At 42.6% G+C, this 23,557-nt stretch overlaps 1 protein-coding gene across 1 annotated transcript; it reads right to left on the bottom strand.

Annotated features, from left to right (window-relative positions):
• Nucleotides 1-5,364: 5,364 nt before the first annotated feature.
• LOC107372329 (uncharacterized) lies at nt 5,365-7,935 on the bottom strand. Its single transcript, XM_070549806.1, has 5 exons — nt 7,891-7,935; nt 7,100-7,219; nt 6,521-6,533; nt 5,587-6,288; nt 5,365-5,504 (listed from the first exon to the last, which is right to left on the bottom strand). Exons 1-5 carry the CDS (start codon nt 7,933-7,935, stop codon nt 5,365-5,367), a joined length of 1,020 nt encoding a protein of 339 aa, XP_070405907.1.
• Between the last annotated feature and the right edge of the window lie 15,622 nt (nt 7,936-23,557).

Below are 23,557 nucleotides of genomic sequence, written 5' to 3'. Positions count from 1 at the left end.
TCTCATCTAGACTTTGCATTTTGTGAAAGTAAAATGTGATCCGATTGCACAAATCAGTCGGCAAATGTGTTCAGGCCTACTGGAAATATGCAGATTCATTGCAGAGGTCCCCCCATCACGGACCCCCAGCTGGAGCAGGTGAATGATGACATGCTTGTAAAGAAAACGAGGTAACGTTGGTTATACACACCTGGTTTGGGTTTTGAGTCTGATGTTGACCAGAAAAATCCATCCTCAGTAAAATGTTCTGGGCAACAATAATGTCCGATCTGCATTAACAGCTCGTTAATGCAAATGACCTGAAATGTTGTTTGTTTATTGCCATGATGAGCAGACAAACTTCCATACTTGTCAGGTTTAAACACCGAAGACATCATAAAGCAAACACAAGGAAAGAGAGACAAAGTGAGAATTCTGTTTTGAGCTCGAGGAGAATGACAGAGTCAGCACCAGTACAGGTCACCACTGCACACGTGTAATCCCTTGCCCCTCTGTCAAACCACGGCGACTCATCAACCTGACCTCAACTATCTCTCACCTAATGTATCCTCTGTAATTTCCAACCTTGGAGTAAAAATGGACCAGGCTCTGAAGATGGATGTCCAGGTCAATAACACAGTTAAATCATGTTTTTACCAACTAAGACGCATCTCGAAACTAAAGCACATCCTGAGTGTCCGTCTTCTGAAATCTGTGGTCCACACTTTTATCACCTCAAGGCTGGATTACTCTAACTCCTGCTTATACGGCATCAGTAAAGCAGCTCTTTCTAGACTTCAGCTGGTCCAGAACTCAGCAGCTAGGTTGCTAACTGGAGCTGACAGAAGACAACACATGTCTCCAATTCTGAAATCTCTCCACTGGTTGCCCGTGCAGTTCAGGATAAACTTCAAAATGATGCTTCTCCCTTACAAATCCTTGAACCATCAAGCTCCTCCATATCTGTGTGAACTGGTCCATCACTACAACCCGCCGCGTGCTCTCAGGTCTGAAGATAAGCTCCTCCTAGCTGTTCCCAATGCTCGTTTAAAAAGCCGTGGAGAGAGGGCTTTCTCTGTCTGTGCACCCAAGCTGTGGAACGCATTACCACTGCTAGTGAGGCTAGCACCAACAGCTAGCATTTTTAAATCATGCTTGAAAACTCACTACTTCAACCTAGCTTATATAACATAATTATAGACCTCACTGACATCTGCACTGTTTAAAAATGGACTTTACAATATCAACTTCCGTACTATTGAAGTTCTTTTTTAAAATGTTTTTCTAATTTTTTTATTCTCCCTGTGTCTTACTGATTTTTAGCTGTTAGTTTTAGGAATTTTGTTGTATTTCCTTTTTATCCTTTATCTGTGTTCGACATGTTTGTATAACGCCGGTTTAATTAACTAACATTTTTAGTGTACAGCGCCTTGTTTGGTTGTAATGCCTTGTGAATGCGCTTTATAAATAAAATTGGATTGGATCCAAGTCCGAGCGTGTCTCTGTTATTACAAGCTGGACGTTCCCTAGTCACATGCCTGAGAGCTGAGCTAAAGGATGGGGGAAACGACAGCTCTCGGTTTCTCAGCAATTGTTGAAACATTTTCAAGTTTCTAATCATACAAAGAGCAACAGGCAGTTGCACGAGTCAGCAGACGTGTCCTCGGGTCACATTCTGTTCAACAAAGCACAACATTTTTTGTCTTCTCATAAGACTTTAAACAAAAAAGTAACTGTCAACATAAATGGTAAAATCTTTAAACATAATAAAAGCATAAAGCACGATAAAAGAAAACACATACTATTATTTTAACAATGCTCTCTGGACATCTCTTGTGGTTAAATTTCAACAAATTTCCCTCAACTGGTTCAGCTGATTATCCCATTTTAATAACTATAAGCCATCATTTTGTTGTACTGGGACACTGGTAACATGACAAATAAAACATCTTGATTCTTCATGCTAAGCACAAGTCTGACCCCCATGCAGAGGGTTAGGGTTAGGGTCACGTCATTCCCGCAGATCAGCTGATCCAGAGCAGACAAAAAGGATTACCTACACGTGTCCAAAGGATATAAATGTCTTCTAGCAAGAGTTACTCAAAACAAGTCAAATAGGACAAAGATGGACCTTTTTGGACACAATGACTTGATGTTTGAATCAAGATGAGCATTTCAGACCAAAGAACTGTAAACCAACGGTCATAAACGTATTCTACAGTAGCTAATAAACTGGTTGTGATGTAATTTCACGAGGCGTTGTGGAATAACCTAGTGAACTCGACCAAATTCTTGCTTTACAAAGTTTGTACCTAGTTACAGGAAGGCCTCCAAAGCTCCATCATCCACCAAGCTGTTTAAACGACCCACCATTCATTCCTCCACTGGCTACCATAAGAATCATGAAATCCGCCTTTGGTTCAGAGACGAGTAGATTCTCATCTCAGCTTGCTTCAGGTGGCCCAGGAACCACCTACACCCCGGACTCTTGCTCCACTCACTCTTCCCAGCCATTCAGCTCCACCTCAAACAACGTATCTACTCTAGCTTTACAAACCAATGTTGGGCATCTTACGTTAAAAGGTAATTAAAGAGCAAGTCACCCCCAAATAAACTTTTTTTTGCTGATAAACTAAATAAACGAGTGTCTAATCGTGCTGCAGACACGTGTCGTCAATAATTTGGCACTTCAGTGCATCTTAGTTAAAATTTAAATATTCTGCCTAAAACTGTCAGTGTTGTGCCGTTGTCAGATAAAAACTCTGCACTGTATTTTAATTTAAATCTGCCACCGCTATTGGCTAAGAAGTATGCTATGATGTAAACTGGTACATTATGATGTCACAATGCTGTCGTGAGCCTGAGTGTGTGTGTATTTGTTAGCGGCTCCGCCCTCTCGGTCTGCCAGGCAACAGTATTTGTTGCATTTTTCAAACAGGAAGTGTGAGTGGAGTTAGACTCTGGCAGGGGGTGACTTGCTCTTTAATTATAGTTACAAGATACTTTTCCCAAAAAGTAATTGAGTTAGTAACTCACATACACTCACTACATTTTAAAATGAATTAGTTACCCAACAAAGTAACTGTGGCGTTACTTTAAAGTTCTACAACGCAGTTACAGTCTGTAAAATCTATAACGTTAAAGATATTTTAACTGAAGGATTTTTACTATTTAGAATGAATATTTCAGATATCTGAATGTTCACAATGTTCTCATGAAGACCTGGAAGGGCTTAGGAACGACTTTAATATTGGGGGAGACACATTTTGGAAATCTAACAGATCTGTTGTAGGTCAATATATAGGAGCAGGAGGAAAAAGGCGAGCGAGAGAGAGGAGAATGCAACGAAGACGGTGGGAAAATGAGCGCCAGCGGTCGGAAAGTGGAGATTTCTTAAAGTGTTCAGTTATTAAATCCATAGAAATGATAAATATTTGATATATTGCATTTTTTTTACATTAGTAAATCATTTTACATATAGTTTTGCATTATTTTGGTGATAAATGTACTCTACGCAACAGAAAATCTGAGGAGCCACTTGGGAGCCGAAAGAGCCGGCTCTCTAAAAAGAGCTGGAATTCCCATCACTGATGACGACATTTCTAACGTCCGATTGAACTTATCACCTAAGTACAGCAGACAAAAGTGGGTCATTTTTATTTAACATCATTTCACATCATGCATTGCTGTTTTTAGTACTTCACACATTTCCGCTCTTTACTCTGGAGTACACACAAACATCGCCAGTGTCCTCACGATGGTGCCGTTCACTGCTTCTCCGGAAACTCGCAGCAGCGCAATGAAGGCTGTCGGCATCGTGTCCCTGCTAATAACAGATAGACATGAAATGAAAACTAAAAGCACATTTAATATAAACTCAGTACAAAAAGAATTTACATTTATGTGTATCTAAACATACTTTTGGAGAAAATAAAAGAAACAAATGTGCAAATATTGATATCAATTGTCAAACCTGCTTGAACGGCGAGAACAAAAAATACAAGTTGCCAACCATTTTTCCAGAATACCGACAAAATCACCTTCAGGTTTTAGTTTCACTGTAATGCATGTTGTTGATCTATTTGAATAACTTTGGTGTCTAAATGCCGGAGGATGGTGGACTCTTTTCCCTCCTGTCAGCAGAATAAATGCTAAACTGAGTGTGTGTGATATTTTGCACAGATCAGGTGATGAGTCGCTTTTGTAACGTGATGAAGGAGCCATTTCTCAGGGTTATTATCCTCTAACCACTGTTCCCTTTGACACAGCGTCAGAGTGCATGAAACAGCCTCAAGGTCATGCATTCGCTTCTAAACTGTTTACGTTCCAGCAATGAAGACAGAAGATGAAGACTCCTTTCTTTTCTTTTATTAAAAGCCAAAGAACTCTATTTTCAATAAAGCTAATCAAAACAACTGTTAGTCAATATAATAAGATGTGACCGACCTGTGAAATCAAAATCTTAATTACTTTATTATGATCCTATAGAATATAAAGGTACTGTGATTTTAAGTGTTCCAACAGGACTCATTTCACGTCGTGTTAAATGGACACGACACATTCCTTTCACTGATCCAATCAGAACCTTACAGATCTGACGGAGGCGTGCTTCTGACGGTGTTTGGTCATTTTCATTCGACAATAAACCAAAACATCCGAGGTACAAAACTACGCCACGTCAGCTCTAACGCCAGTTCAAAGCGTTCCAGAGAAAGTGACGGAGTGGCCAATCCTGACCTTTTACTCTTTAACCGAAAGAACCTCGACACGCTGAAAAATCCAGTCGCTATAACAACCAGCGGCAACAAATGCTCCTTTCAGAATAAAAGCTCCACCGACCCAAGCTTGGATCTGAACAGATGCCAATAAAGTGTCGTGTGCCGGAGGTAACTCGAGACGGGTCTGGTCGGAACCGTGGCTTCTTCTACCGGCTCGGTTTCCAGAGAGGGTTCACTGGACCTCGATATTCCTGATCTACAGAGGACTTCCACCGAAGGCAAAGGTAGACCGACATGATGGTGTCTCATGTTTTTCTGAAGCTAACCAAGGCTTAATTCAAAACAACGTCTTCAGTTCCCGTCAGAACTAATCGCTTCTTCGGATTTTCTGGTTCTGATTTACATGACACGTCATCCATTCACCGCCTCATCCATTTTTAGTTGCCTTGAGACGACTCTTGTCGTGATTTGGCGCTATATAAATAAACTTGAATTGAATTGAATTGGCTCATTAATTAAAAATGTAATAATCTCTCACTTCATTACACTTTAATCCACTCTACACAAGTATTAAACTTACCCCACAGTTTGAGGCTGCAGATTCAGAACTGGCCTCTGAAACGTTAAACATATAAATGACCTCAGTGATCAGTTTGATGCAATAAGTTTATAATGATTCTGGAAACTTACTTTTTGAGGCAAAGTGCAACTTTGATTTCATTTTGTATGTAAGGACAAACAAAACAAGGAGTACGATCAGGGAAACGACCAACAGCAGACTCAGGCAGAACACCAGTGAAGAGGAACCTAAAGTCAGGGAGAGAGGAAAGGTAACTTCCTGGTAAAATGATCAGTATGATGGCTGGACACAACAATGTTTATCACTTACCAACAATCTCGACCTTTATTCCGTTTCCAAAGGTAGTCTGCCCACAGGAGACCAGAACACAGTAATAAGTCCCAACATCAGAGGAGCTCAGCGATTTCAGTTCAAGGCTTAAAGTGCAGTTTGTCCAGTTTGGCTTCCTACTGGAGAGGCTAGTGCAGTGTTTGCCACTGGGGTGTGTGACTGCAGACTGAGAAACACCGTCTCTGAACCAGTAGAAGTTTTGCTCTTCTTCACATTGTTCAGCATACACAACACAGCTCAGATTCACAAAGCTTCCCAGTCGAAGTAGCTCCATCGCTGGCTGATGGACGACGGATGGTGGGCTTTGCAGAGATGTTTGGACATGAAGGAAAACTCCTTGTCCAAATTCAATGGCGTGCATGACGAAAATCCCACAATAATACGTACCTGAATCTGATGGCTCGAGATCTGAGATGACCAGATTGTTGGTGCTCTCTTGGGTTGGTGCAACAACTTGAAACCTTTTTCTGTATTCAGTGGGAATCTCAGCATGCGTGCTGTGCTTCATTCGACTTGATATGATGCGTGGTTTTCCTCCCAAGCTTTGTTTGTACCAAGAGAAAAAACTTGCACTTTGATTTCTACAAGAGCAGGACAGAGTCTCTGTCTCCCTGGCTTTAACGGTCCTAACACCTCTGTCCTGAATGATGTGTGAGTCCCCATAAGGAGAGAGCACCTCACCTGCAAATGAAGGCACAAAACAGTGTCATATTTCTCTTGAATAACTCCAAATGTCTCCATGACCTGTAACATTAAACATCCAGACTTCTCAATTGTTTAAATTGGCCTTGAGTAACAGTTCTCCACTTTCTGAGTAACTTTTCAAGTCTAGAACTCAGAAAACCTTTCTAATCACTTTTAATGCGTTTCAGAGAAAAAGCTTTTCAAAACCCTTATATGATCAGGTGACTACCTCTTGAAGCTCGCTGAGAGAACAGCAAGAGTGTGCAAAGCAGTAATCAGAGCAAAGGACGACTTTTCTGAAGAAAATGGAATATAAAACATGTTTTCAGTTATTTCACCTTTTCTGGTTAAGTCCATAACTCCTCATTGTTCATTCATAGTTTTGATGCCTTCAGTGAGAATCTACCAATGTAAATGGTCATGAAGATAAAGACAACACATTGAATTAGAAGGTGTGTCCACACCTTTGGCCTGGACTGTATATGAAAACAAACAAAATGAAAAGATGAGTTAGTTCATTTTGTTAAATGAACTTTCCGAACACTGGCTGTGCCCTGTTGAGTGCATGTGCCTAGTTTAGCTAAAACCCAAGCAGTGCTCGAGTGTTAAGCCTAATTTATGCTTCTCGGTCTGCTTCGGAACAGAGACATGCAGTTTAGAGGTGGTGAGCGCATGAAGAGGTGGAGGAGAATGAGCGACTAATTTGTCCGCGTTAAAAAGTCTCCACGTCCATCTGCTGCACCTAAAGGATCTTCTGACATCCTTTAACTCTGCAGTCAGAGATGCGAGGGTTTCCTATTTCTCCAACCTGGTGTCCCAGAGCAAAGGGAACCCCAAGGTGCTGTTTAACACCATCAGCAGCATCGTCTCTCCTGCTTCTCCTACAGCCTCCGTCCACTCTGCTAGACTGTGAGAACTTTCTGTCTTTCTTTGTGGACAAAGTCAATAAGGTTAGATCTAGCATCTCTCCTTCAGCCTTATCGCCGCCTCTCCCGACTCCAACCAGGCCCATCATCCTAGATAGCTTTGCTCCTGTTTCTTTGCCTGAGTTAACCAAACTAGTTAACTCTATGAAGACCTCTGCATGCCCCCTCCACATCTTACCCTCATCTTTGTTTAAAAGTGCTTTTCAGTCCATCGGTCCCAGCGTGCTCTCTATAATTAATGCTTCTCTGGTCTCTGGTCAGGTCCTGCTTACTTTAGGAACGCTGTAATCCACCCGCTTCTTAAAAAACCGAGTCCTGACCCTTCTCTCCATAGCAGCTTCAGACCCATCTCTAAACTTCCGTTCATCTCCAAGATCTTGGAAAAGGTTGTGGCTAAACAACTTACAGCTGCTCTTGATGAACATAACATCTATGATAGCTTCCAGTCAGGTTTTCGTAGAGCTCATTCTACTGAAACAGCTCTTCTTAGGGTCTCTAATGACCTTCTGACTCACAGTGATGCAGGGGACTGTTCTGTTCTGGTCCTGCTGGACCTGACTGCAGCCTTTGACACTGTTGACCATCACCTGCTACTGGAGAGGCTGAGAGACTGGGTAGGCCTATCAGGATTTGCTCTGGAGTGGTTCTCTTATCTCTCTAAGCGCTCCTTTACTGTGCCATCTCCAAGTTTAGGTCCTCCACCACCTCCCTTACCCATGGTGTCCCACAAGGTTCTGTGCTGGGGCCTCTGCTCTTCCTCCTCTATCTGCTTCCTCTTCAGCACATCCTGAGCTCCTTCAAAGGAATCTCCTACCATCTTTAAGCAGATGACATCCAACTGTACATCTCCTTTAAGCCCCATGAGATGTCTAAGCTGCAGCTGTTACACACCTGCTTAGACTCTATCAAAACCTGGATGGTGGGAGATTTCTTCAGCTGAATGAAGATAAGACTGAGATCCTCATCTGTGCCCCAGACAAGCTGGTTCCCAAAGTCAGAGACTCTCTTGGTCAGCTTGCTTCTCACACCAAACCTTCTGTCAGGAACCTTGGCGTGACCTTTGACCCAGCTCTCACCCTGGATTCTCATGTCAGTTCTCTTGTTCGCTCTTCCTTCTTCCATCTCAGGAACATTGCTAAGCTGAGTCCCATTCTGTCCCGCTCTGAACTTGAGACAGTTCTCCACACCTTCATCTCCTCATGCTTAGACTACTGTAACTCTCTTTTCACGTGTCTGAGCAGAACCTCCCTGAACCGTCTACAGGTGGTTCAGAATGCCTGAGCTCGGCTTCTGACCAAGTCCTCCAAACACACCCACATCACCCCACTTCTCCTCCAGCTTCACTGGCTGCCAGTCAACTTCAGGGTTCATTTCAAGATCCTGGTTCTGGTCTATAGGGCCTTACATGGACAAGCACCATCTTACATTGGTGATCTTCTTAGTCCCTACACCCCCAGCAGGTCCCTGAGGTCCAGTGATCAAAGCCTACTGGTTGTGCAGCACCAGGCTAAAGGTCAGAGGTGACAGATCATTTGCTGCTGTGGCCCCCAGACTCTGGACCTCTCTCCCCCTGAGCCTGAGATCAGTGGACTCAGTGGTCTCCTTTAAAAAGCAGCTGAAGACTCACTTGTTCAAGCTGGCTTTTGTATGACCTTCTTCACCTCTCTCTCTTTATTCTGCTCTCCCCACCTATTCCACCTTCCTCAGGATCCACTGATTTCCCTCTTTCCTGTTCACTCTCTCTCTTTCTTAACACTTTTTAATCACAACAGTCTATTTTTTGCTCATTTTAAATATATTTTTAACCATTTTTAAATTCTTTATTTTTTATTTTTACATTTTTTGTTTTTGTGAAGCACCTCGTGATTTTTATCTTGAGAGGCCCTATAGAAATGATATTTTCTTCTTCTTCTTCTAAAATACAAAAACATAATATAAACACCGTAGTAAATGCTCTGTCTTGGATCAGATACATGACTGTAATGGGGGCAGGATGCCCAAGAAAAAGTGATACGCCCTCTGTTGTCCTGGCAAGGAATCGCTTTGCAGCACTCCCCATGTGACGGAGAAGTCCAAAGGTATAACATCTCCACCAATGTGTGTGCGTCTTTTTCTTGTGGAGCTGATGGAGAATCAGAAATTAGGCTTCATAGGCTGTGCTCAGTAGAGAGGGGAGGGAGAGGAATACAGAGGGCCAGCAGTAGCTCAGGTGGTAGAGCGGGTTGACTCATGATTGGAGGGTCATGGGTTCGATTCCATCTCCCGCCAGGGGTATCCTGCTGTCGTGTCCTTGGGCAAGACACTTCACCCAACTTGCCTGTGTTAGTGGTGGTCAGAGGGGCCGACGGCGCCAAATGGCAGCCTCGCCTCTGTCAGACCTCCCCAGGGCGGCTGTGGCTACATGTAGCTTACCATCACTAGCAGTGTGTGAATGTGAGAGTGTGTGAAAGCGTCTTTGGGTGTCTAGAAAAGCGCTATATAAGTTCAATGCATTATTATTATTAGTAGTAGTAGTAAAGCCTGTGTGTGTGTGTGTGTGTGTGTGTGTGTGTGGTGGGAAGATGGTGGTGTTTGGAGGCATTGTGGAGTGGCCATAAGTCTAGAAACTAGTCCAGGGGGAGTGGCCTTAGGCTTAGAACAATCTCTAGGTGGGTGTGGCCTTACATTTAGAACAATCTCTAGGGGGAGTGGCCTTAAGTTTAGAACAATCTCTAGGGGGAGTGGCCTTAAGTCTAGAACAATCTCTAGGGGGAGTGGCCTTAGGTTTAGAACAATCTCTAGGGGGAGTGGCCTTAAGTTTAGAACAATCGCTAGGGGGAGTGGCCTTAGGTTTAGAACAATCTCTAGGGGGAGTGGCCTTAAGTTTAGAACAATCGCTAGGGGGAGTGGCCTTAGGTTTAGAACAATCTCTAGGGGGAGTGGCCTTAGGTTTAGAACAATCTCTAGGTGGGAGTGGCCTTACATTTAGAACAATCTCTAGGGGGAGTGGCCTTAAGTTTAGAACAATCTCTAGGGGTAGTGGCCTTACGTTAAGAACAATCTCTTGGGGAGTGGCCTTAGGCTTAGAACAATCTCTAGGTGGGAGTGCCCTTACATTTAGAACAATCTCTAGGGGGAGTGGCCTTACGTTTAGAACAATCTCTAGGGGGAGTGGACATATGTCTGTAAGGGTATTTAGGATTAGAAAAATGTTTAGGGGTTCTGAGTAGTGTTAGGGTTAGAACACCACTCAGAACCCCATCGCTGCACTGCTGCCCCACTTCAAAGCCTGTTCTCCGACCACCCAGTGCATCCTGGGATACTTCCTCTCCTACTGGCTGCTGTCTTGCACTGCATTGTAATTACTTGCCTTGGACTTGACTTTACATTTTACTTTGAGGATAAAATTAGACATTTCTGTGTAGAACTGGGCTAAATATGTCACATTATACGTAACGTACACAAAGCTCCTCACTAATAGAAATGTTTATGTTCCAATAACACTTGGACAACAAATTTAACATATTGTCATTGTGTATGTATTGTAGGAAAATCACTTGAAAAGCTGTTTCACGCATCCACTTTGCTTTGTCCAGTTCTACACAGAATGTCACAGCGAGATTTTATTTATTTATTTATTATTTTTATATGCAAGGTTGATTTGCATGTATTTTTATCTGTTGCATGTTTGCACTTGAACATTTTTTCAAATTGCTGAAATTTGGAAAAGCTTTAAATGATCTGGTCTAACTTACTGAACTGCATGTTTAAGAGAATTATTCAAAGATATTGACTTTTTAACTGAATGAAAAATAAACTTCTTCTAAAAAAATAAAAAAATAAAAAAAATAAATAAATAAATAAAAGATAAATGTTTAGGGGGAGTGGCCCTAAAGTGAAACAATTGAACAAGTAAAAATCCAACTGATGGTAAGTAAGAAAGAAGAAAGAAAACAATCATTTCTATTGCACCTCTCAAGATAAAAATCATGAGGTGCTTCACAAGAGCTAAAAATAAAGATTTTAAAAAATGATGAATTTTTTTTTCATAAAAATGAGAAAAATTACAAAAAAGTAAGAAAAGTTTAGATCAAGGTTGTGGCATGAACCCACATCTTAATGGGAGTTGCTCGGGTGTTTGATTCTGATGTTAGGGTTGGTGTTAGGGTTATTCACCTTTGTCCCTGCCAAAGAGAACCACTGTGTGGTGTCCCACAATCCTCTTCAAAGGAAAGTTAAAGGTTGTCTGCAAATTACTTGGAAATCAGGGTTCCAGAGCCCGAAAGAAGAGTGGAGTGACCCAGATCCATTCCAGAGTGAATTTTCCTCATTCAGTGATGATGTGGGACATGTTGGTCAAAGGTGTTTAATGATATTTAGTAATATTGCAGTTCTCTGAGACACTGAGGTTTGAGTTTTCTGTAAGCCATCATAAACCAACAAGAGCAAAAGGCTTGAAATATTTCACTGAATGAGCAATGAATCCAGATGAGGTTCATTTTTCTTTCTTACACTTAAAAGCACAAAAACATCTAGCATAACAATGCTCCTTGGTGTCCTCATCTCTGCTGACATCTCCTGGGCGGAAAACCTCTCAGCGGTCATCAGGAAGGCCCAACAGCGGCTGCACTTCCTGAGAGTCCTCGGGAAGTACAAGCTGAACTCTAACCTGCTGCTGACCTTCTACCGCTTGTCCATTGAGAGGCTGCTAACCTACTGCATCACGGTATGGTATGGCAGTTGCACCAAGGCGGATAGAGTGAGGCGCAAAGAGTGAGGCGGATAGAGTGAGGCTTCAGAGTGTGGTAGACAGCACAGAGGATCATCGGCTGTCCTCTCCCCTCCATGATGGACATGTATTCGTCCCGCTGCCTCAGTAGAGCAGCAAACATCATCAGGGATAGCTCCCACCCTGGCTTCAACATGTTCAGACTGCTTCCCTCAGGGAAGCGCCACAGGTGCATTAATGCAAAAACCCACAGACTCAAAAACTGTTTCTTCCCCAAAGCAATAACCACCCTGAACTCACACATGCACCGATAACACAGCCCCCCACTTCCCACTTCCTCTATTGACCACCACTATCTATTTATACCAATTCTATGTGCAATGACTGTATATACATAACACTATTACTGTCCATGTGTATATAGCGCTGCAGAACTGTACCCCCCCCCCCCCCCAGCAGGTTTTTTACACTGAGTAGGAGATGCTCTGTATCTCATTTTACAATTAGTGACAATAAAGGTATTCTATTCTATCCTATTCTATAAGCTGCCTAACATTTAGGTTTGGTGTGTTATAGAACTCAGTTTAGACTGCATTTCACTGTGACGCATCATTATCAGGTGTGGTTTAACATGTTACAGCATTATATCATTTTATTTATATTCAGGTCACAGTAACTAGGTTAAATGATTAGTTAAATCACAGTTACTGATCAAAATGAGCTTGAAAACTCTTGATAAATATGCTTTGTTTTTACTCTGAACCAATTTGCTGCCCTTCTCCATCGATGGTGTTGGAGGCAAGAGTGTGCCTTGCAACGTCAGTCTCAATTCAGCGTTAACGGCAGCAGCAAGAGAGTAAAAGTGAAGAGTAATGAAGCTCTTCAAGTGTTTGCTGAAGTTTTAACAGCAACTTTGCAAAGTGTTACCTGTAATGTGTTGTGAAAACACATTTGTAAATCTCCGTTCTTTAGATTTATACCGCATAATCAAGCTTGAAAGGCTTTGATTCCCACGGATCAGGCATCTGTACGTGCTACACGGTGTTCTGTTTGTATTTTCAGGCTTGCCTATTCGTTTTTGAATGTCAGATTTGTCGGACCTTTTATGCAAAACGTGCAAACGTAGAAATTTTCCAATTAATTAAGTGAAAAAAAAAAGAGTGAAGTGAACAAACGACAAATAAACCTAAAGTGCTGCATAAAGTCCCAGAACACCTTATTTAATATTAAAATAAAGTTTGGGTGTTTTGAATCAAACCAGAAATAAATAAGTGATTCCAGCAACTGTAGTTGACGTTGAAGTTTAAAAACTTCATTACATCTTTAAAGTCAGATTAGTGTATGCAGAAGTGTAAATATATATATATATATAAAGTATACTCACATGTTTTCTGTAAAAGTAAAAGGATAATGAAATGTCGCATCATCTCTGATGCTCTTCAGCCTCTGTGGTGTTTGCTGATGGATCCACCTAACTCTTTTAGGAGGCCGAGGTTGTTTGTGATTGGCTAGGCGTGTGAGATGTTCCATGAGTTGTTCTGGTCCAGAAGGTCTGCTCACTCTGGTGACAGGAGGCGCAGATTGGGTCGGTGCAGTTGCTGCAAAACTATTTAATTGTTTCTTTACACAATTATTGTGACAACATGAGCACCAGGACAGTCGGACCAAAGGAAAACTTTACATCTTAAAAATGTCAAAGCTGTTTTTCTTTACTTAATGCGAGTTTCATCTGATTCAGTCATTTTGTGCACACTATGCAGCATGTGAATAAAAGTCTGCACATACAAAATCTTAAATTTTAAGTTACTCTTAAAGACTGTGACAGGACAAAATGTGAAGACTTCATGTCTTAAGATACACACTGATACCAGTTGTGTGTGGAAATGGAGATTCCCCTGAGTTGGGCATGCTGGGTTGCAGCATCAAGCAGGAGAAGCTTCAGTTTCACACCACAAACGACCGCAAGCTGTAAAAAGCCAAAAAACAAACAAGGAAACGGAAAAACAACTGTGGTGTCAGAGTGGAGCTTCTCCTCGGGGAAGGTACAGCCCTTCGTGCTCATTTCACGGAAACAGGCAGGGTGTAAGTTGATGATGTGTGACCAAACACAGTTTTTCATTCACAGTTATTTTTAGACAGATGAGCCACAAGTAGACCAATTTGTCCCCAAACAAAGTCATCCGAGGATGTTCAGAGATGAGGTTTTTCATCAGCGATAGAAACTACACAACAGGCTTGTGTCATTTGTGGAGATGAAACATCAACGTTGCAAAGCGAATGGAGGCAGTGAAAGAGTTGAGTTGCTGTTAACCAATCAGAGGCAAGACGTTCAAGGATAATGAATATCATTTCTGCCCCTCGCCTCTGTGGCTAAATTCTGCCCTGCTCAACTGCATGCAACGCCTCCGACTGTAGCCCGATATAATCTGAGTTCTGGAGACTCCCAGAACAGCCAGTGTGCTCTAGGGTCGGTGTGTGCTCCGGTTCTTTGTTGACACACACACATGCATCCCTCAGAGATCGATGTTGGATGATTGAACAAACCGCAGCAACAGTCATTCCTCTTGGAGAAGTTAATACTGTGGGCACCTCTGGCAGGTGCGCGGTACGGAAAGTTTGGGCCGTGCAGAGGCGCGGTGGAGGGGCGTGGTTGTTAAAATTACGCAACTTTGCCCCACGGACCCGTGCGAACCTCGCGGAGGCGTCAAGCATAAACCAAGCTTAAGAAGGTCTTATACAAAAACAGGCCATTTACCATTGGTTCACCATCAGACTTTTCACACTTAAAGGGACTCTAAGGAAGTTTGGCAGCCAAAACATGTGTAGAAATAATAAATGTCTTCTTCATACATTCTCCTGCAATGCCCTGGTCCTGTAGAATGAGCCCTGGCATTTTTACTGTGATTGCCTGTTTTTCTGTAAAATCACAGAAAAAGAGAGATGCTCGGGTCGAGCAGGCTGCTTCATGCGCGTTCACGCTCAGGCATCGCCCTCCGAACCGTTCTTAAGTGGTACAGATACAAGTGACATCTCTGGCGCGTTAGCTCGCCTAGTAACACGTCGGGCTTTCGTGCAGAAGACCTGGGTTTGATTCTGGGTGTGAACATAGTTTATTTAGAGTATATTTTTTACATTAATGGTATTTTTTTTACAGTAAGATGCCCAAATTTTTATTTGAGACTCGCCGAACGGCATTGAATCCACAGATAAAAAAGATGTGGGTTCAACTTTCATTTTGGAACAATTTTTCAAGCAAGGGAAGGGAATGATCTGAGCATGCAGGAGGACTGACCCATCATAAACCTTTGTCGGCTGTGCTGAAGAGAAAGCTACAGAACCACATTATTTCATTAATTAGCTGCACGTTCTCCTGTTCTCTGTCCTCCGGGCCACACACACACACACACACACACACACACACACACACACACACACACACACACACACACACACACACACACACACACACACACACACACACACACACATACACACAGAGCTGACTGTCTCAGCTGTTATTTTCATTAAGGAGTGTGCACGTACAGCATGCGCGCCTCGTGCACGAGTCTACTATTGAAGCTGCTGTTACGCTTTTGGCCTGAGGGGGCAATCATGAGCATAAAAATTCAAAACTCCGTAAAGTCCCTTTTAAGTCAAAAGGGAGGGAACTTTGTTTCTGTTGCTTCCTTCTGGTAAGAGGTTGATGCCCATCAAAACCAAATCCTGGGAACAGACAGTTTTTCTCTCTCTTCTACTTACAACTCTGTCTATTGTTTGTCACTACACTAGGACCTAGGCCAGTGTGTTCACATGGTCGCAGTAGACTGCAAATCTTTTGGACAGCATTCCGTTTTCAAACATATTTAGAAAAAAAAGTTCTTTTCAGTTTGACACGTTATGTGAGAATCAAACTTTGAAACTTTTTAAAGTTTAGAGCGAAACAGAAAGAAAAGTGAGACTCCCAACAGCCTCAGCCGACAGGTCCACCATCTTCAAACTCTTTCTGATCTAATTAGCTTCAGATGCAGCGGTGATGTGAACCGACATTATGAAAACGTAAGATGGATTTGTGATGTTTTTATCTTGTGAATAAGATGTGACAGGTCAGAGGTGTTACTGGAAAACAGAAACAGAAAACCTGCATCACAAATACGACCACAGAGACATCCTGTCAGGGTGGAAAAGTGGTGCTGACGAAACCACAGGGGGGCTGAAGTAGATGTGAGCAAGCTTGACCAGAACAGGAACTTAGCAATATGAGACGTGTTTTTGTTCTCTCTACAAGCTGTTGCACTGTAAAAGATGATAGTACATTTTTACTGAGAAACAACTTCAAATTGCTCAATAATTAAAGGAAAAAATATTTTTGAGAAAGTCACAGATAAAAGGACAAGTGTCTGTTTGGTGATATAAGATGTCATGTCAACTATGAAAGACTATCAATCAATCAATCAAAATTTATTTATGAAGCGCTTTTCATGCAAATGCAGCTAAAAGCGCTTTACGATCTTAAAAACAACCAGACAGCAGTCGGTTTCCCACCCCTCCCACACAGATTCACATAAGATATCCCCTTTGTTTCTCCCTCCTCCCACCCTCAATCCCGTCCCAAGCAGATGCAAACTCCTGCACACACACACACACACACACACACACACACACACGCACGCATGCGCACGCACACACGCACACACACACGCACACACACACACACACACACGCACGCAGACACACACACACACGCAGACACACATACACACACACACAACACACACACACACACATACACACACACACACGCACGCACACACACACACACGCACACACACACACACACGCACGCAGACACACACACACACGCACACACATACGCACACACACACGCACGCACGCACACACACACACGCACACACACGCACGCACGCACGCACACACACACACGCACGCAGACACACACGCACACACACATACACGCACACACACACGCACGCACGCACACACACACACACGCACACACACACACACACACACACACACACCCACACACACACACACACACACACACGCACACACACATACACGCACACACACACACATGCACGCACACACACACACACGCACACACACACACACACACATGCACACACACACACACAAACACACAAACACACGCACACACACACACGTAATAGAGAAAGGGCAGCTGGCTGGGTGCAGATGTAGTAGATACAAAGAAGATGAAAACGCCATGAAAGGAACCAACTGCACCGGGAGCACCAAGACTGGCAGCAATAGCCTTGGCAAGAGTAGACATGGGAAGCACCCCGGCCGCCACAGCCCACTGCTGCCCCCGAGGCAGCCGGCCCCCACAGAGGAAACACTAGTTTACTAAGATAACAGTTAAGAAACAAATTACACATAAACAGCTGATAAATAAAAATCTAAATAAAACACAGTGATAAAAGATGACCAAGTAGAAACATATAATTACATTTATAAAATATTGTACCACAAAGTATTAAGACTGGTTAAAACTAATAATTATTACAAGTTAAAATAAATGTGTAAGAAAATATGTGTTATTTAATTAAGAGTAGTAAGTAATAAAACACTGATAAAATATATGTTAAAAATGAATAAATAAATAAATAAATAAATAAATAAAGAGGTAAAAACAGGCTAAAATAGATCAAAATCACTTAAAAGCTATACTAAAAAGGTGAGTCTTGAGCCTGGTCTTAAAAACAAGAACACTCTCTACAGCCCTGAGGTTCTCTGGCAGACTGTTCCAGAGGCGAGGGCCATAAAACTGGAAGGATGCCTCGCCTTGGGAATGTGTCCTGACTTTTGGAATGACGAGGAGATGGCTGCCAGAGGAGCGCAGGGACCGCGAAGGCTCGTATTTATGAAGCAGTTCTGAGAGATAAGAAGGCCCAAGACCATTAAGACATTTAAAAACCATTAAAAGAACCTTAAAATCAATCCTGAAATGTACAGGAAGCCAATGCAGCTTGTTTAAGAGTGGTGTAATGTGCTCCTGCCTCCTGGTCTTAGTCAGGACACGAGCTGCTGAATTTTGTAGGAAATTAGGAATTGTGTGGAATTAAGAGGCATTGTCCTGAGCCGTTTTGAATCATATTTGTTGAATGGGTGCGCGTCTATCAGTGTTGGTGACTTTGTTCCAAGTAGGCTCCTTAAATGTGGTGTTTCCCAGGGCTCAGTGCTTGGCCCTCTAACTGTTCTCTTTACATTTGCTTCTTCTGGGTGCTTATTTTGAGAAAATATGGAGTAATGTACCCCATCTGGTGGAAAATAGTAAAAACTACTATTTCGGTCTCGGACAGTTACGAAAACCCAAAATAAATTAAAGTATGCTAATATTTAAGCTAATTAGAAAAATATTGTTTACATGAGAGTCAATTGCACAAAATGCTTGGCAACAAAAATCTAAAAATAATTTTAAATTACCCATCTGAAATGTCCATCAGCATCATGTGGTCTCAATGGTTCATCATGGACTTCTACTTCAATATCGGTCTCTGGGTCCAGAGCGAGGCGTCGTGGTACTGTGGTCATTTACCTTTACTCAATACATGTGTAACAAATATGGCTTTATTACATGATAGGAAACAATCCCACAACCATACACAACAATAATACGCACATTTACATTTGACTTTCACACCCCCACCACCACCACCTTTTGTCATTTCCTTTCTCTTTCACCTCTGTCTCCGTGTCTGTTCGGAATTACAAAGCATTCAAAAACAACAACAATAAAGTTTTAAGTATCAGGCGTGACATTAAAAGCAGAAGCTTTGATGCTCCACCTGAGAGTAAATCTGTAAGGCTTGTTACCATCATTCAGACATCAATTCTGTTTGCTTCACAGCCAGACAGGACACGGTAAAAAAAAAAGAAAAAAAGAACTGGACATTAGTTTCATCGATCGTCTAGTTTAGAATACCTCAGTAAACTTAATAAAAGCATTCCTAATAACCCCAGGTGTTACAAAGCTATCGGAAAACATGGCTCACACCTTAGAAAAATGTAGGTTTACCTTAAACAACTTTTGTTTGTGTCAGCAGGGCACCACAGGGAATCGAACCCTGTCTCACTTCCAGCAGTGCCTTTAACTCCTTGTGTTGCTGAGGAGAGCAAAAGCTGTACCAAGACCTACAGAAAGAAAAATGTACCTTTTAGACCTGAATGAAGATGCATTACTTTATTTCTTCTAAAATTTTCTTTATTTGAAATAATTGAGGGTGTTTTTACTTCAAAAATTTGTTTTTTGTGTGTTTTTGTGTTATTTTCTTTTGCTTTCAGTTTATGAAGGACTGCTACATTTTAAGATTAATTAAGAGACCTGGGGCCTCGTTTATCAAGCTTAACGCACAAAACGGTGTCGGAAAACTGCATAAGCAACTTTCCACGCAAACTTTGGGATCTACGAAAGAAAACAGTGGAAAAATGTGCGCAACTTTAAGTTGACTAAAGCCTGGTTCATGCTTCTCCGTCAGCTCCGCAAGGGACAGACACTCACGGATTGATGGAAGCGTTTTGCTCTCATGCTTCTCCGTCTCCTGGAGAGTGTTGCAAAGCAATTGTCCGGCAGGACAACAGAGGGCGTAGCGCTGTTCTGTGGTATCCTGTCATGTATCGGTCCAAGATCGTGTGTTTGTATTATGTTTTTTTGTATATAAGAGACTTTTTAACACAGACAAATTTGTCTCTCACCCTCCTCCACCTCTTCATGCGCTCGCCACCTCTAAACCCACGTTTCCTGTCATTTCCGTCCACAAATAAAACGCTTGCTGCGTATCTTTTCACTCCTCCAGTCACGGGAGAATTAAACGTTCATGTTTTTAGAGTTTTTTTCGTGAGGTATTCTTCAAGCTGCTCCATGTCTGCCACTAGTTATCCTCGGCTGAGTAAACGACAGCGGCGTCCTGACCAATCACAAGCTTGCGTTGTCCGTCTCGACTGACGGATGATTAGAAAAGAGAGCTTGACTTCGTCCGTCCTTGCGGAGCTCTCCAGCAGGCACGCAAGGGCGTTGCGTGTCTCCGCACTGACGCAGATGGAGAAGCATGAATCAGGCTTAAGGACCCGGCTTATGCACATGTTGGACATGGAGAGCACCTGCAGTGCTGCTGCTGAGAAGGATACAATTATGAAATCCTGCAGCATTATCACTTGTACCGCTTTGTTTTCACACACAACATGACCCCCCCCCCCCCCCCCCCCCACACACACACACACACACACAGCCTGAAGCCAGAATACGGAATGCAGAATATCAGCAGGGGGACAGATTGAGACAGAACGTCATGCATCTGTGACAGTGTGTGTCCTGTCAGTGTGACCCGATTGATCATGCGCCCTGGCTACCTGGACAAGTGAGATCTCCGTTTGGGTGACGGGTTAGTGCGCGTGACTTTCGGCCGGGAGTCTGGGGATCGAATCCTGATTGGACCATTTTTTTTTATCCGCCACAGATCTCTCTGAAGAACTCAGCATTGACAGCTTCAGCAACGCTGTGCCACTCCGTGGATTTTCTCTTATTTGTTTTGCAAAAGTACTTCCTTTCATTTCTCCACCTCACCCACAGGTACCTCAACTTCTGCTTCTGTGAAATCGCGCTTCCTTGATCTGTTTTGATCTACGGTCACCATCGTCATTGGTGGAGCACTGCAACAGCCAGCTTATGTATATGCATGAGATCCACAAGGCACTTTGCATTGACCATTTATGGCAGTAAGTGGGCGTGGTGAGGGCGGGATGTGACTAAAATGCAGCTGAGAAACATTCTCGTTAGTCTCCGATTTATGAAGCGGAGATTACGTGCAGCTGTGCGTCCTCCATGTTTGATAGATCACAAACCTACTTGGCGTAAGTACATTTTTTTTTTTTTTGCTGAGCTTAAGTACGGTTTTAGTAAGGATTCTATGCCATCTTTGATAAATGAGACCCCAGGACATTAAAAGGAAGGATGTGCTTTCTTTATTATTCTTCCGCCAACGGCTCGAGCGGCATCAACACGAGCGGCCCGGCCATGGTGAGTGTGATATCATGATTTTGTAGGCGACGGTGGCACAGGAGTTAAGTGCTCGCCCCGTAATCGGAAGGTTGCAGGTTCGAGCCCCGCTCAGTCTGTCACTGTCGTTGTGTCCTTGGGCAAGACACTTAACCCACGTTGCCTGCTGGTGGTGGTCAGAGGGACCGGTGGCGCCGGTGCTCGGCAGCCTCGCCTCTGTCAGTGCGCCCCAGGGCAGCTGTGGCTACACCGTAGCTCATCCCCACCAGTGTGTGAATGTGTGTGTGAATGGGTGAATGACTGGTTGTGTTGTAAAGCGCCTTGGGGGGTTCCAGGACTCTAGAAGGTGCTATATCAGATACAGGCCATTTACCCATTACCATTTTGGGCCTGGATGACACATGGCCTCTATCTTGTGCCAGCGGGCCGGCCCCTTTCAGACTTTCTTCAGGATTTTTCCAGTTATTCAAGTATTATTTAGCTCTCCTGCTGTTTTGGTACCTGCAGCAGTCGCTGGGTAATCAGAGAAACCAGGTCTGATTTCTCTTTAAGGGTTTTGGGGGAAGCGGTAGCTGCTTTTCTCAGATTAGTTATTCAGTTCATTTTATTTATGTAGCACCAAGTTAAACATCAGTCATCTCAACAAGCCAACACTGCAGTTGAACCGTTCGTATTAAACCGTGTCCTGAGTTCACCTCATTATTCTAATTAGTTATAATTTTCCTATCGAAGGAAACCCAGCAGATCTCATCGAGTCACTGACTTGTGTCAGAAGAAGAAGAAGAAAATATCATTTCTATAGCGCCTCTAAAGATAAGGACTAGGTGTGTTAAAATTACATTATTTATATGTAATGATGAGCTTCTCCATTATAAGATATCTGTTTCCCAGATATGAGAGTAGCACCTGGTCCTGGTGACCCAGCCAGTTACAAAAACTAGTAGGGATCCTAACTTTTGTAAATTTGTAAATCATCCAGTGTAATCATATTACGGTATAAATCCTCCCAGGTGAATTCTGACTAAATCGACCACTTGTTCAAATCTATGAACCCTGGAGCATAGGGAAAGTAAAGGTTGGATCCCAAGCTAGCTAACTAACTTTTATATACCATACTCAATTTGCCCCAACTAGTGGACGCCAGGCTAACCTGGCATAAAGAAAAGCAGTCTAAATCGCTACTTTCCCCCTCCGTTGAATATTTGTGTAACTCACTATTGACATCCACCATGGCAGACCCTACGTCAGGTGACGTGGCTGAAAAGGGTCAAAATGACTCCATCGTAATGCTGATGATATTAATGTGTAGATAAAAGACAGAAAGAGGAAAACACTGACTGCCTTTGGAGGACCACTATCCTGGTGGGTGAGCCAATCCTGGAAGTCAGAACAACAAACAGATTGAGAGCTGTTTTAGTGAAAAATGACAGTCTACAAGCAAAATCAATCAGTTCCACCCTAGAATATAGAAAGATGTCAGTTTTGCAGCACGGTAAACACAGACAAATTTGAAACAACACAAACAAGCCAATTAAGGGACAAATGAGGCTAACTAGTAAACAGTAAAGCTGCAATGGCAAATTTAGAAAACAAATTAGCTTAAAACATTTTTTCATGCCTTTTAAAAATGTTCTAACACAATAAATAAATTGTGGAGATTAAAAAAAATTCAAAGTGGTTCTTTGGCGTTTATCTAAAATCCTTTGCCAGTAACACGTTTCAGACCTAAAGCAATTATTGGATCATCCGGATGTCGGACTAGCCAAACCACTGCACTTCCCAGGGACCTGCATTCAAAACACACTCACGTATTTATCAACAGAACGCCACTGGTGTGAGTTTCTCAGCTCAACAATATCAGAGAAGGAGAAACAGTCGGCTGCTACCACTTCTACTTTAGGACTAACTACTAGAGTCCCTATAAAAAAAAACACCACTTGAAGTCGCGGACAACAAAAGACATTTAGACCTAGAAAACGGTGATGGGTGTTTAGCCCCATCTCTTTTCCTCTGGCGTTGTGGGTTACTAGTTCTGGCAGAAGCGTCTCAGGGAAGATACCCGGGGTGGGGGTGGGGGGGGAGGGGGGAGTGTGCCATGGCCGTGTTTGTGTTCAAAGCTTGTTTGTAGATTTGCTGTAACAGCTTTAAAAGAAAAATATAATTTCTAAAATCAAAACAACAACAGAATTGCACAATTTTTAAAGGGTTATTAAAGCGATGCTAAAGAGTTAACACTTTTAGCTATAGCTTTAAAACTGGTTTCAGTGATTTTTCACAAAATCTTTAGCAGCTTCACATTGGACAGCACTCTGTATCCCTCTGCTGACCAGAAACTACGCTTAACGGTTTTCTATGTTAAATTTGAATACATTGTATGTATTTATGTAAAATATATAAATAAGCCCTTGAAAGTGAAAGCTGACCTGTTCTCTAGCGCCACCATCAGGCCAAACTGAAATCACCAGACCAAAGTTAAAATAAATGTATCTTGAAAAGTTTTGATACAAATCTTCTCAGATTTTCTAACAACATTAATGATCACAAGATTATGAACCTTAATGGGTTTTGGTGATGATATGACCTTTCCTGCAGCGC

Source organism: Nothobranchius furzeri, chromosome 3 (genome assembly GCF_043380555.1).
Source record: "Nothobranchius furzeri strain GRZ-AD chromosome 3, NfurGRZ-RIMD1, whole genome shotgun sequence".
In the NCBI taxonomy this organism is placed as follows: Eukaryota; Metazoa; Chordata; class Actinopteri; order Cyprinodontiformes; family Nothobranchiidae; genus Nothobranchius; species Nothobranchius furzeri.
This window is presented reverse-complemented; position numbering and strand designations above follow the sequence as displayed.